At 53.6% G+C, this 12,739-nt stretch overlaps 1 protein-coding gene across 1 annotated transcript in view; it reads right to left on the bottom strand.

The window, feature by feature from the left end:
* Positions 1–1,902: 1,902 nt before the first annotated feature.
* SIK1 (salt inducible kinase 1) overlaps positions 1,903–12,739 on the bottom strand; it is an 11,953-nt gene continuing 1,116 nt past the window's right edge. The window contains exons 2-14 of the mRNA XM_006758696.2: positions 12,602–12,734; positions 12,001–12,117; positions 9,491–9,554; positions 9,156–9,317; positions 8,867–8,991; positions 8,646–8,769; positions 7,862–8,082; positions 7,395–7,544; positions 6,863–6,985; positions 6,524–6,737; positions 5,720–5,998; positions 4,810–5,041; positions 1,903–4,326 (exon numbers count right to left, since the gene is read on the bottom strand). Of these exons, the coding sequence (XP_006758759.1) occupies positions 3,942–4,326; positions 4,810–5,041; positions 5,720–5,998; positions 6,524–6,737; positions 6,863–6,985; positions 7,395–7,544; positions 7,862–8,082; positions 8,646–8,769; positions 8,867–8,991; positions 9,156–9,317; positions 9,491–9,554; positions 12,001–12,117; positions 12,602–12,734 (2,329 nt within the window). The 3' untranslated portion in view covers positions 1,903–3,941. The remainder of the gene's footprint in view (positions 4,327–4,809; positions 5,042–5,719; positions 5,999–6,523; positions 6,738–6,862; positions 6,986–7,394; positions 7,545–7,861; positions 8,083–8,645; positions 8,770–8,866; positions 8,992–9,155; positions 9,318–9,490; positions 9,555–12,000; positions 12,118–12,601; positions 12,735–12,739) is intronic.

Below are 12,739 nucleotides of genomic sequence, written 5' to 3'. Positions count from 1 at the left end.
AGCCCCAGAAGAACCGAGCAGCTGAGCACAGAGTCCCTTAGCTCCCAGCTATTTGCCAGGAGCCACAGGTGCCCAACGGAGCTCGGTGCTGGGTGGGGGGTGTGATCCGATGGGCCCCACAGGAGCGGACCACCTACTTCAGGACCCGAGAGACACATCAAGTTCTTCCTAGTTTACAAGACCCTACGTCCCAAGCAGTAAATAGATTTCCCTTTGTTCTTCACAGCAGGCAGAGCCTGGGTCCTGCTCTCCAGGCCGTGTGACCAAGGGGCCGAATGCTGAGTGGGCCACACAGGAGCGAGGCCCAGTACTGGCGTCCGCAGGGGCTCGGTGAGCTTTCCCGGGTGTGCGTGGTCTGCGTGGCCTTCCTGTCAGAAGCCCACCCCCCAGTCCCTCAAGGCACTGCGAGCCACAGCTCAGTATATGACGTTGTAACTGTTGTCAATCAAGTAGCCCTGACAACAACCCTCCTCATTGGCTGGGTCTCCTCCCCAAAACTACGAGATCCCACTGGCCTCTCAGACCCACTGGCTGCATTGAAGCAACACTCAGGCTTGTCATCCCACACGTACAGGCTTGGAAACAGATTCTGAGTTTTCACAACTTCCCCGCGCATCTGCCTCCCACAGGTGCCTCTCCTCCATGCTTTCGCTCACTCAGCCCTCACCCCGGGGCCCGGCTCTCAGGAGGAAGCTGCTGTGCATCCCTCGGCATCTCCCCCAAAAGGACCTTCTTTCCATTGTAGTAAAATACACACAATACAAAATTTACCATCTTGACTATTTTCAAGTGCACAGGTCGATGGCATTAAGTACACGCACACTGTTGTGCAACCATCGCCACCATCCATCTCCAGAACTTTCCATCCTCCCAAAAAGACACTCTGCCCACTCTCCTTTCTGTCCCTGGAGTGACTCCTCTAGGGCCTCAGGGAAGCGAAATCACACAGCCTTTGTCCTTTTGTGCCTGACTTGTGTCCTGAGCATGATGCCCTCCGGGCTTCTCCATGTCATACGTCAGAATTTCCTTTTTCAGGCTGAATACCATCCCGTTGTGTGCAGGGACCACATTTGCTGATCTAGTCGTCCTTGGAGGGACACGTGGGGCGATTCCACCCCTTGGCTGTTGTGACTAATGCTGCCATGAACAAAGGTGTGCAGGATCTGTTCCCAACCCTGCTTTCAGCTTGTGTGTCTGTGCCCAGAAGTGGGATTGCTGGACCATATGGTGATTCTGTTAACTTGCTACGGAACAGCCAGACTGTCTCCAACCAGCAGCACCCGGCAGTTCCAATTTTTCCCTTGCCAACGCTTATTTTACGTGTGGTTGGTTGTTTTTTTATAATGACCATCTGAATGGGTGAGAAAAATTAAAAACTTTAACCAAAAAATATTTTCCAGGTGCAGGATGAAGAGGAACCTTTGTTGTTTAGATGGCCACGTCTGCCCTCCTGCTAGAAGGTGGCAAAGCCAACTTGAACAGGCCTGGCTGTCAGTCTTCCAAATCCCTGACTTGTAAGTGGGTTCAGAGGCCATTAAAAGGAAGTAGAGTGAATGGTGCCTGGGAAGAACCAGCTGCGAACAGACGTGGGTGTTTGGAGGTTCAGCGGATTAGCAGAGCTGCCCCCCAAAACGGGGCCTGAGAGCCTGCGAGGCCTGGCACACACCCTCAATGCCAACCTCAGGCCACTCCTCTCTGTACCCTGACCACCCTGCGCCCACACCACTGCCAGGCGAGGGGAGTGGCATCTGCAGCTAGGTGCTGCCAGTTCTTTGCGGCCAGGCTGAAGGCAGGAGTTGGCACCAGGCCCTCTTCTTTCGATCTGAGCCGTCAATGAGCCTGGAGGACTTGGCCTCTTAGTGAAGCGCCAGAAGGTACGCCCCAGAGAACAATGGGAAAAAGTCAAGGTTTTTCCCTCCAATATTTTATTTAAATATTAAATTAAAAAACATACATCCACTAATCATTTGGCATACATTTGTCATGTTAACATAAGAAACAAAATAATTAATTCAGTTATAGTAAAAAAAAACAACAAACCAAACCATATACATCTTAATCAGATCAGAGTGCCTTTGAATGGCTACCGCATTCATTCGGGAACAGCACTGTGGAGAAACCTATAAAACACACGTCACACACACTTAAACGAGACACACACCTTGACTGACAGCAACGAGAAAGAAAACCACGGGGAACGTAAAGTGCTTGTCGTTGTTCTGAGGCCTTTGATCTCTGGGTTAGAACAGAACTGATGTTCAAAAGGGAAACTGGTTCTGTGTTGGACTCCACGTGCTGCTGTCTCTGTGAGGAGGCAAAGGCCCATGACCCCAGGTTCTCTCTCAGTCCCCAACCTTCCTTACAAGTCAGCGGAAGCAAGGACAGTCCTTTGCCCCCATCATTGAAGCAGCCACAGAGCAGCAGCAGTGGTGGCAGGAAGGACAGCAGCAGCAAGCTGGGCAGACGCAGACGCAGGGCCAGCAGCGGCTGTGTCCTCTCTGGGCCACCACCTCCCCTCCCTCCAGAAACTCCGGTGATCTTTGGCTTTTATAAATGCTGACCTTCCCCTGCCATTACCTGTTAATACTGAGGGTGTAAGAGCCAAGAGAGCTGAAGGCACCTGGGGGTAAAGGACCAGTGCTGACCAGGCAGAGGGAGCACACAGTAGTGTCCTCCCTTCACTCAGAGGCCCATGGCCACCGGAGCCACTACCTGGGTCTACCTGCCAGGTAAGGGCAACTTGTCTTCCTCCTCCACACAGACCTGGTGTAGCACTTTGTAACATTGCCAGAGGGGAATTTAAACCAGGAACACAAAGGTGTAGTAAAAAATATAAAAAATAAGTAGTGTCTGTCTATTTATACACATATACAGTATTTGCTTAAAAAGGAACAAAGCTTGAACAATAATGACCTGACCTCTCATTCCATTTTCTTGAACAAAAGCCTAACAGATATGGGCCTGGGGAAGGTGGGGCTGTCCGACAGTGACCCGTGAGTGCAGGCGGTCGCCGCCCACTGTCCCAGTCCCAGCCTCACTATATTGCACATCCCCCAGTCAGCTGTTCTTTTTGGACCCTGATAATGAAATGCGTAAAAACGTAATTAGCAGCGGAAATAAGATGTGCGGCAGGAGGTAACTTCCCTCGCAGGCACCCAGGCCCTGTGCCAAGTGCCAGGACAGAGCCTACCCGCCCCTTTGAGGTTCTTTCTTGTGGCTCCTCCGAAGACTCCTGGAATCGACCACCAAGCAGTTCATAACACTCCCATCTAAAACAAGAAAAAGTGAGCCTCGGTGTTCTGACTTCAAGAGAGAGAATTCCAAGAATTTGCAGATTATCTTCTCCTGGGCTGGCCATTAGAGCTTTTTAAAAACTTGTGCATAAAGCACAAAGTTCACAGCTTTCATTCGAAGCATAAATGTTTCAGGAAGTGGAACTGTTCATTAAAAAAGGATGCTACTCAGCCCCGCACGCGCACACACGTGGCGGAGGTGCACACACTTGTTCCCACGGCGCGTGGCTCACACTGTGGCTTTGTCCAAGGCAGTGCCCTCCGTGACCTGATGCGCCCATGGACGGGGAGCTGATGGTCCCCTCCTGCCGCCACCTGACCACAGTGGCGCTGGCCTGTGAGCGGGGCCAGCACTGTCCTCTGTCTTGTCGCTTCCCTCCTTCTCCCTCCTGTCCACCCACCCCCACAACACACCCTCAATTATTATTTTTCTTCAGAAACTTTCCAGTCCCTACTCACAGCAGCAGCTGTTCAGTGCAAGGAGAAAATAAAACAAAAATAAACTAAAAAGCCAAAACACCAAACGTATTGCTTGTTTTGCTTCTCAGAAGTTATTGGCTTTGAGTCCGGAATCGCCTTCACATACTCTTGAGATTATTGCTTCGAGGAGTCAGCAGCCCATGCAGGAGGAGGGTGGCATGGTAGCCCTCACTGCACCAGGACAAACGTGCCCAGCTGGCCTGAGGTCAGGTCCTCCATCTCACAGTCCCCCTGCGGCAGCCCCATGGGGTCGAAACCCGAGGGCAGCATGGCGAAGTGTGGCTGCAGGGGTGTGGCGGCAGGGAGGGGTGCCGTGGCAGTGCTGATGTGCAGGTGGGTGTCCAAGAGGTGGGCCGCTGAGGCCACCGGGGAGACCCCGGCCTGGAGGAGGTGGGGTGGCAGCAGCGGGCCAGGCCCCAGCCCCAGCTCCTTCTGGAGTCCTGACACAAGGAGGGCACTGTCACAGGGGGCCAGGACCAGCGGGACTGCGGGCAGCTGGGGAGCCTGCTGGCAGCTGGGCGGAGCTGCTGGGTGGTGCTGTAACTGCAGCAACCTGGAGGGACACAAGGAACAGGGAGGGCAACAGGTCACTGCCCGCTCTGAGCACTGCTTCTCCCGACAAGTTCCACCCGGCCAGGCTCAGACACCATCAGGTTTCCACGCCCCGTGGAAGTGCTGGCTGGAGCTGCCCAGAACACGAAATGCTGTGTGTGACTAACCCCTGAGCAATTCCTGACATTTCCATTCTGTCGTGCTTTTACAGCAGCTCAGAGATGCCAACCAGAGGTGACATTCTTATTCATGCCCCCCCTTCAGCCCCCACTTACAGGCTTCACAGTGACAAAACCTGACTGCTCCCCACCTCTGCCACCATCTGCAGGAACAAGGCCCACAGATCTCCCCACACTTGGGGTAGGGAGGCACACTCATCTGATCACATGGAGAAGGGGGAGCTTAGGAAACAAGGTTGCTCAAGAAATCCCAGTGGACCCGAGTGCTACCAAGGTCAAGGGCGACTAGTGCAGAGCAGGCATACCTTTGCTGGTGCAGCACCTCCTCCAGCAGGCCCCTGCCTTCCCGGCTGCTGGCCCCGCTGCCATGCAGGCCTGGGCTCTGAGCGGGCAGCTGGAAAGCGCTCAGGCCTCCCCGAGTGGCCCGGCTGGACGAGGGCTGGCACACCTGGCGAGCCAGCCCCTTGATCTTGTTCAGGCCCAGAAACCCTTTGGTCCTCGCGTTCTTCCTCAGCTGCTGCCGAAAGGCTTTCAGGCCTGGGGAGAGGCAGACGGAGATGGTCTATGGCCCTCCATCCCAGCCCAGGACCAGCAGCCCACGGCTGGCTGGAGTTCCAGATGGAGGGGAGGGAGGAGGAGGAACGGGCAACATGAAAATGATGGATAAAAGGACTGGTATGCTTTCCTACAGGGCTGAGGGTGCTCTCTGGTCATCTAAATACTTTCCATGACCCCTCCACGCCCCATGCAAGGTTAGGAAGTCATCTTTAAGGTTGGATTTGGGGCAGCAGTTCCAGTACTGAATAGGCATGCATCTGGGCAGACTGAGATCCTCTGTGGAAGGGCAGAACAGTGCCACGGAACTAGGGAGGGAGCTCAGGGCCCCCAAGCCCTGGGTGGCATGGTGGGAGCCCAGGCAGCCAGGTGTGGAGGGTCCCTCCCTCACCCCACCCCCTTCTAGGGCAGGAGCTGCTGCTTGGCACCCAAGTGTCTCTTGAGCTTCTAAGACCAGCCACTAGAGGCCAGGTGACTTTGTCCCAGGACACCAGGCTGTCTAGAACCCGGTGGCCCCTTCGATCTGTTCAGGGAGCATTGCTGCTCGACCTAGGCCCGGCTAGGGGATGGGGGAACTTCTGCCATCCAGGACAAAGGGAAACCTGCCAGGGCACACGGCATCTGGAGGGAAGGTGGGAATGAGAGTGAAGGGGAAGTCACCTTGAGTGAGTGAGGTGTCCGAAGCCCTCCGGCCTTCCTGGAAACTGATGGGGAGCAGGGCAGCTCCTCCCAGGGCCCCCTGCGCCTGCAGCACCGGTGTGGCAGACTGGGCCCCCAGCAGTGGTGAGGCCAGTTTGAGTGGAGAACAGGTGCCCACCAGCCCCTGAGCAGCCAGGCATCCACTAAGCCCCGCTGGGCTATCCCCCGCCGAGAAGGTCAGACAGCTGTCAGAGCTGGTGCCTTCTGAAGGACTCGCCGACGAGGAGGAGATGACTATACCTGCAGAAGGGACAGGGTGCTCTTGGCGGGGGAGGCACATGCTCCCCACGGCCCATGCAGCCCACCAACACCCACGTCGTGTTCCCCATGCCCATGGCAGTGACTCTCAGGCCCTTGAGTAGCCCTTGAGGCCACTGACAGAGGCAGACAGCTGTACTGTCCTCCCCACATCTTTCCTCAACGTTGGGGGAGTGGGAGTCTATGACAGCCAGAGGCCAGGGAGCCCTGACAGCCAGCGCAGGAGTCCTGGCTGCAGGTGATATGTGGAGCTGACCCAGGACACAGAAGGGCCAGGGATGAGGACCTGTCCTCCTGACACCTGGGGGCAGCTAACACCCACTATCCCCACCATGGAATGACCACCTGCAGTGTCTACATGTGATCCTTGTGGCCTCGGGGGTTAAATCCAAGAAGTATGATAAGAAGAAACCACCCAGCATAAAAGGTGTGTTTTGCATCAGCCCCTTGTAGTCCCAACCATAAACCCGCCCACCAGGCTGTGCTCCTGCCCACGTGGACACTTACATGGAGGGATACACGGGGAGAAGGTGGAGACCTCGGCCAGTGTGTGCCTCCGGACCGTGCTGCCAGGCAGGGGTCTCTGCGCCTCTGGCTCCTCCTTCAGGCCCTGGCCCTGCCTGACCTCCTCACTGATGGTCGTGTCCAGCAGGCTGCTGGGGGAGACCGAGCGATGCCGGAACACGCCATTGCAGTTGGTGTCCACAGGGAAGAGCCAGGGCTGTGCGGGGAGGAAATGAACCAGTGACCCTGGGGCTCTGGGTGACCTGGCATGGGGTCATCACCACCCCTGGGAATGAGATAAGCCCCCGCCCCAGACGCCACCCTTCACAGACGCTCACACACCTGGAGCGAGCTGTGGAGGTCACAGTCCATTTCGGCCTGCAGGATAGACTGCCCCAAGGCCTGGGGCTGTGGGCACAGCAGAGAGGACCGGAAAGCATCACCGGGAAGGCCTTCCTGAGGCACCTGTGAGCCAGCATGGAAGGACAGAAGCTATCAGTGGCTCTGGGATAACCACGAGCATCCCCAGAAACACCATGCTGGCCTCCCTCTGGCGCGAGCAGATGTCAGCCACCAGCTGACCAGGCTCAGGACACGTGCACCCTCCCTCCCTCCCAGGCTGCGCACATGGAAATGACCAGGGGGAGGCACCGAGGCCGGCACCAGGGTCAACTGGCCACAGGCGGGGCATGACCCCCAACAGAATGACTAGCACCCCCTCTTCTGCATCCTCTGGTCTGGGGCTCACAGGAGGATGCGGGACAAAATGAACAGGCCAACACGGGCTCAGCCTGTGTCTGGCTCCCAGGAACATCTGAGCAAGGGATTCCTAACTCAGGGGACACAGGTGGGGCTTTAGGAGAGTCCTCCTCACCTCCAAACTGCTATGGTCCAAGCTCCTGGGCCTCTGCTGCCGGGCCGGGCCCGGCCGGGCTGACGGCGGGGTGTTGCGGTACTCCTTCAGCCGCTCCAGGAGGAGGTAATAAATGGCTGCGAAGTGATTATAGCTGCTGTTCTGCAGTGACTGGGAAGGCAGAGCAGAGAAGCGGGTCAGAGCCGGGCCAGAGGAGAGGACGGAACAGCAGGGGGGCCGTGTGCAGGTGGCACTCAGGACGGCTCCTCGGGTCACTGAGGCTCCCTGACAAGGCTGTTCCCAGGGTTATTCTTGGGTGGCCCAGAATATCCTTTAGAAGAGTGGACAAGCTGGCCCTTAAATTAGCCCGTGTTCCCATTTTAACTCAACTAGCAACTGACTGCTTTTCCTGATAAAGGCGTCTCCCCCCCTGCCCGCCCCCCGCCACAAGAACAAGCAAAGTGGGAGGAGGGACGGGCAACGCTCACCTCCACGGTCCTCTGCCGGTCCACCCCGAGGGTCTGCATGATGCCCAGCACCTGCTCGTCATAGTCGCCCAGGTTGGAGTTGTAGCTGAGAGCAGCGTTCGTGGGGCGAGTGAGTGGCAGGGTGGGGTCGGCCTGCATCCACTTGTGCTGCCGGATCTGGGCGATGCTGATGCGCTTGGCAGGGTCCACCACCAGCATGCGGCGGATCAGCGTCTCACAGTCTGGGGGTCAAGGGAGGCGCACTGAGCCGGGCAGTCCGCCTGTGCACACGGTCCCCACCGCCCACTGGGTTGCCACCTCAGCCCTGCAGGGGACGAGCTCCCTTCAAGTGACCATTCTAAAGAACACCAATGCCAGGAGCACTGACCTGGGCCAGTGGCTCAGACCAGCCACCAGAGATGCCCCCCACCGAGCGGCGGGTCTCCGAGTGGGACACAGTCCTCCTAATGTCCCTACAGAGACCACTTAGCTCCCCGTGCTGCTGTGACCACACAAGTCAGTGGACATCTTTATTGAATGGAAGAGGAAAGCACGAGTGTGGAGCAGGTGAGACTCGGGGGGCACTGGGCGGGGACTCCAGAGACCAAGCCTTCAGCCAGCTCCAGGAGACACCCTCAGAGGAAGGCACCTGTCCGGCCATAAGTAGGGCACTCAAAACACACCCCGTGGGTTGGGTTTCTTTTACAGGTAAACACCCTACAGTAACACCGGCCTGACTCACAAACCCAGAAGACAGTCAAGCAGGCATTTCAGGAAATAAATTTAAGGCTCGGCGCACACCTACCTCGAGACATGAAGAAGGGGATTCGGAACCGGCCCTCAAGCACCCGCTGCCGCAGGGCTGGCAGGCTGGGCCCGTCAAAGGGGAGAGATCCGCAGACGAGGACGTACAGCACAACGCCAAGGCTCTGCAAACAACCAGACAGCACGGTCAGCGCCTGCTCGCCTTGCTGGTGCACACAGCTCTAGCGTGGGCACCTAACACGCTGCGCACAGGGCTCCTACCCAGATGTCCAGCTGGGGGCCTTCATACTCCTTCCCCTCAAAGACTTCCGGAGCCGCGTACGGGGGGCTCCCACACCATGTAGACAGAGGCTCTCCCGACTTGTAGAAATTCCCAAACCCAAAGTCTGAAAGACAAAGAAACAGACGATGAAGCTGTGGTGGAAACAGTAGGGGCCTCGGTTTCAAAAGTGTCCGAGCAAAAAGCACCAGGACCCTGGCTTGCATACGTCCCCCTCCCACAAGGCAACGCTTCCTGGGTGCGGGTGGGGGGGGGGGGCGCCCTCCTCACCTGCCAGCTTGATGTCCATGTTGCCATCCAGCAGCAGATTCTCGGTCTTGAGGTCCCGGTGCACGATGTGATGGCTGTGGCAGTACTCCACGGCCGACAGAATCTGCGAGAACTTCTTCCGTGCTTCATTCTCGCTGAGGTGCCCATTGGAAGTCAAATAATCTGAGGAGCGACAAAACAAAATTATAGCCTCCAAGTCCACAGTGCAGCCGCCGTCTGCGGCACAAGTGAAGAATGCTGTGGGATGTTCAGGTGGGTAGACCCCAACATTGGAGGAGCAATTCCTGACAAGTGAGAACCATTGGTTTTCAACAGGTATGAAAAGTGTGGCTTACCAAACATTTCTCCATTTTTTGCAAATTCAGTGACAATGTAAAGCATATCCTTTGTTTCCATTACCTAAAAAAATAAAGACCTAAACATTAAACCACACGGAGAGAGAACATACCAGAGATATTAGTAATCTACCTGAACCCCAGGGAATTAACTTCTCCAGATGAGTGCATTCATCATTTTTGGAAAGGAAAAACGAGCAAACAAACAAAAACCTTCTGCAATAAAGAAACACATCAGGGGATTCCTATTCAGGAGAGTCTTTTCAACGTCAGAGGTGATTCCTCACTAGCCTGCCTGTCCTGATGTATCTTGGCTCAGTAAAGGTCTGAGTGTATTCGAATTCTCCTACGTTGTAGTTTTAACTCACTTTGCCTCACCCACCAGAGGATTCTGGAGGCTACAGAAATAAAAGCAATACGGGAGTTCTGCTACAGCTTTCTTCTAGAAGCGTAGCAGGCAGCAGATTATTCAAGCCAATGGCCAGCACGGCTGAATAATAGATGGCAAATACCCTTCCCCACATGCGTTGGTAACATGATTAAGTAGGCCACAAAAAGCCGGCTCTGCCGGGTAAGCCACAGCAGTCTGCTGTGTACAGAAAACGACTCAGCATGTGTCAGCAGCAACAGCCAGTGTCAGGCACACCTTAAAGCTTCCCTTCCTGAGTGAGCATTTTCTTTCACTTTGAAAAATTGTTTTGAAAGAATTTAAAACGTAACTAAGAAACAAGGTACAATTCAAATATTTGTACTGAAAGTAAAAGGAACTCATATCCAGGTATTTTAAAAGGGAGATAGAGAGATAATACATTCTACAGAAAAAGATTTCTTCAGGGCTCAAAACATAGTTATTCCTTTAAAAAGAATACTTTAAACACAACTGCTTTGTGCTGTAAATCTGAAAAGCAAAGCAAACAACAGGCAGTTTAGCTAGAATTTTCACAGCCCTTGCCCTCGATGTGTGCACTGAGTGACGAGTTCATTCCTTTTCTCAGTGAGAAAAAAAAAAAAGAGAGAGACAGAGAAAGAATGAAGAGTGAATGTGTTTTAAGTTTAAAAAAAAAAAAAAACCTCAAGGAAAGAGTTTAGTGTCTCACCAAGGTTCTGGGCCTGAGCCAGCTGGATGAAAATCAGATACCATGTCAAAGCCAGGGCAAGAACTACCACTGCTGTCCCGAACAGTCAGAGCAACACGCAGAGCAATAAGAAAATTCACCCCCGGAGAGTCCTCACTTGGATCGTGTGGGCAAGGCATCGCTAACTGGGCTACTCCACATAGGGGCCAGCGGGTTCAGGAGGGCAAGGCAGCCACGCTCTGGCTCATCCCTCCAACTCAGTCTAAAGCAGACAGGGGTCAGCCCGCTGCTGCGGAAACAGGCTGGGCACATTTCTCAGGCACTGACATCAGTGACCCAGGAGGAAACTTCCGACCCACGCGGCAACTTACATATGGCAACAGAAACAAAACACAAGCCAGAGAGCAGGTGACCAACCAGAGAGCAGGTGACAGGTGATGTGTGTGCCACACTTAAAAATGATGAGTAAACTGTCATTCTGGAAACACGAGCCCCATGACAACTTCTACCTTCATTTTAACTGAGTAAAGAGCCTTCCGTGGGATCATTTTCAATTACAGTCCTGTCTCCTGCCCATTGTATGCCCTGCCAACTGCACAAACACGCCTACCATCCCATATTCATTTCAGTCTCTTGGGGTTTCATGAGAGTCATCAAAAGGAACTTACAGCCAACACAACTAGACGGAATAGCAAGCAATTTGCAAAGAACTTCTCCTCTTGCACGAGACTACTTCATAGTCACAGAAGTGGCCACTAAGAAAGAGATTGCTTTGCTGTCCTAATTAAACCACCACTTATTTTCCAAAGATGTACTTTATAGTTTCAACAGGAGAACAAAAATAAAGTCACAAAACAAACCAACAAACGGACAGCGTGAAGCCTGTCGTTAACGTGGATTAAATAGCAAGCTCCCTGCTCTCACCACAGCAAAAGCTCCGTTTTGATGGGATTTTACTTGGGGGAAGACAAGAGCTCACTGCTGCCTTTGCAAAGGCAAGTTTAGGAAAACTGGTAAAAGCAGCTGGTCCGAAAGTTTAATAATCTGCAAAGGCAGAAGTGTCTAGTTTCACTGGAACTTGTCCTTCTACACTAAATCCTTGACTTGTGTCAATACATAGATCTGGTTGTTTATCTTCATAGTAAAGGCAAGAACATCCCACCTCCATGCATTTAAAACTGCAACAAATCATAATACTAAGTAAGATCTTCATGAAGCAAATCTCAACTATGACCCCAAAGCAAGAAAATAACTGTAAGTAAATCTTCACCACGTACAGACATCAGTCTATTTACCTTATACAACCAACCCCCTGACCCCCACATACACCCAAAGAGAGGGGGGCAGCCTCCAGAAACTGCAGACTTAGGTCATTGGACATAAAAACGAAAGCACTTGCCAGAAGTCACAGAGAAAGGCAAACTGGGTCCTTACCTGATAAAGTTTTATGATATGGGGGTGATTCAGAAGCTTCATGATCTGAACCTCACGATATATTTTCTCCAAATTGCTTGAATCTAGGCGTGTTTTGTCGATTATTTTTATTGCTACCTATAGATTTTTTAAAAGAAAAAGGATATTTTGTGTTTTATTTTTATTTTAAAAAACCTCTCACTTAACCTAATTTAAACATTTCATTTTTGCAGGTTAATTTCTAAAACACTTTGTCCCCAAGAAGTCACAAAAAGTTGGGGGGGGGGGAAGGTGAGGGGAATAACCAAAGTAACCCTTCATATTACTTAAAATAGCCGAAGTTAAATAATTGTACTGTCTTCGCAGGCTCACTTGGCAGGGCGTTAGCTCTGGAACGGAGAGCACTGCACCCCTGGGTTATTGGATCATTATCCTCTTTGCTGCCCCCTAATATTCGTACAAATTATGCAATCGTAATATAAAACATTTTTCTTCTCTACCAAACTAAAAATTGCCCGCGTTTAGACGGACCCTACAGGCAGGCGTCCCACCCGGCTGGCTGCCCGCAGGCAGGGTCCACCCCAGGCAGGGTCCGCTCCTGGTCGGCCCGCGCCCCACGCACCTGGGTTTTGGTGACTCGGTGCCGGGCCAGCTTCACCACCGCGAAGTTGCCCTTGCCCAGGGTCCGCTCGATGTCGTAAAAGCCCACCCGCAGGGGCTTCTGCGGGCCCTGGCTCACGCCCGCTGGGGCCGCGCTGAA

This window comes from Myotis davidii, unplaced genomic scaffold (assembly GCF_000327345.1).
Source record: "Myotis davidii unplaced genomic scaffold, ASM32734v1 scaffold975, whole genome shotgun sequence".
NCBI lineage: Eukaryota > Metazoa > Chordata > Mammalia > Chiroptera > Vespertilionidae > Myotis > Myotis davidii.
This window is presented reverse-complemented; position numbering and strand designations above follow the sequence as displayed.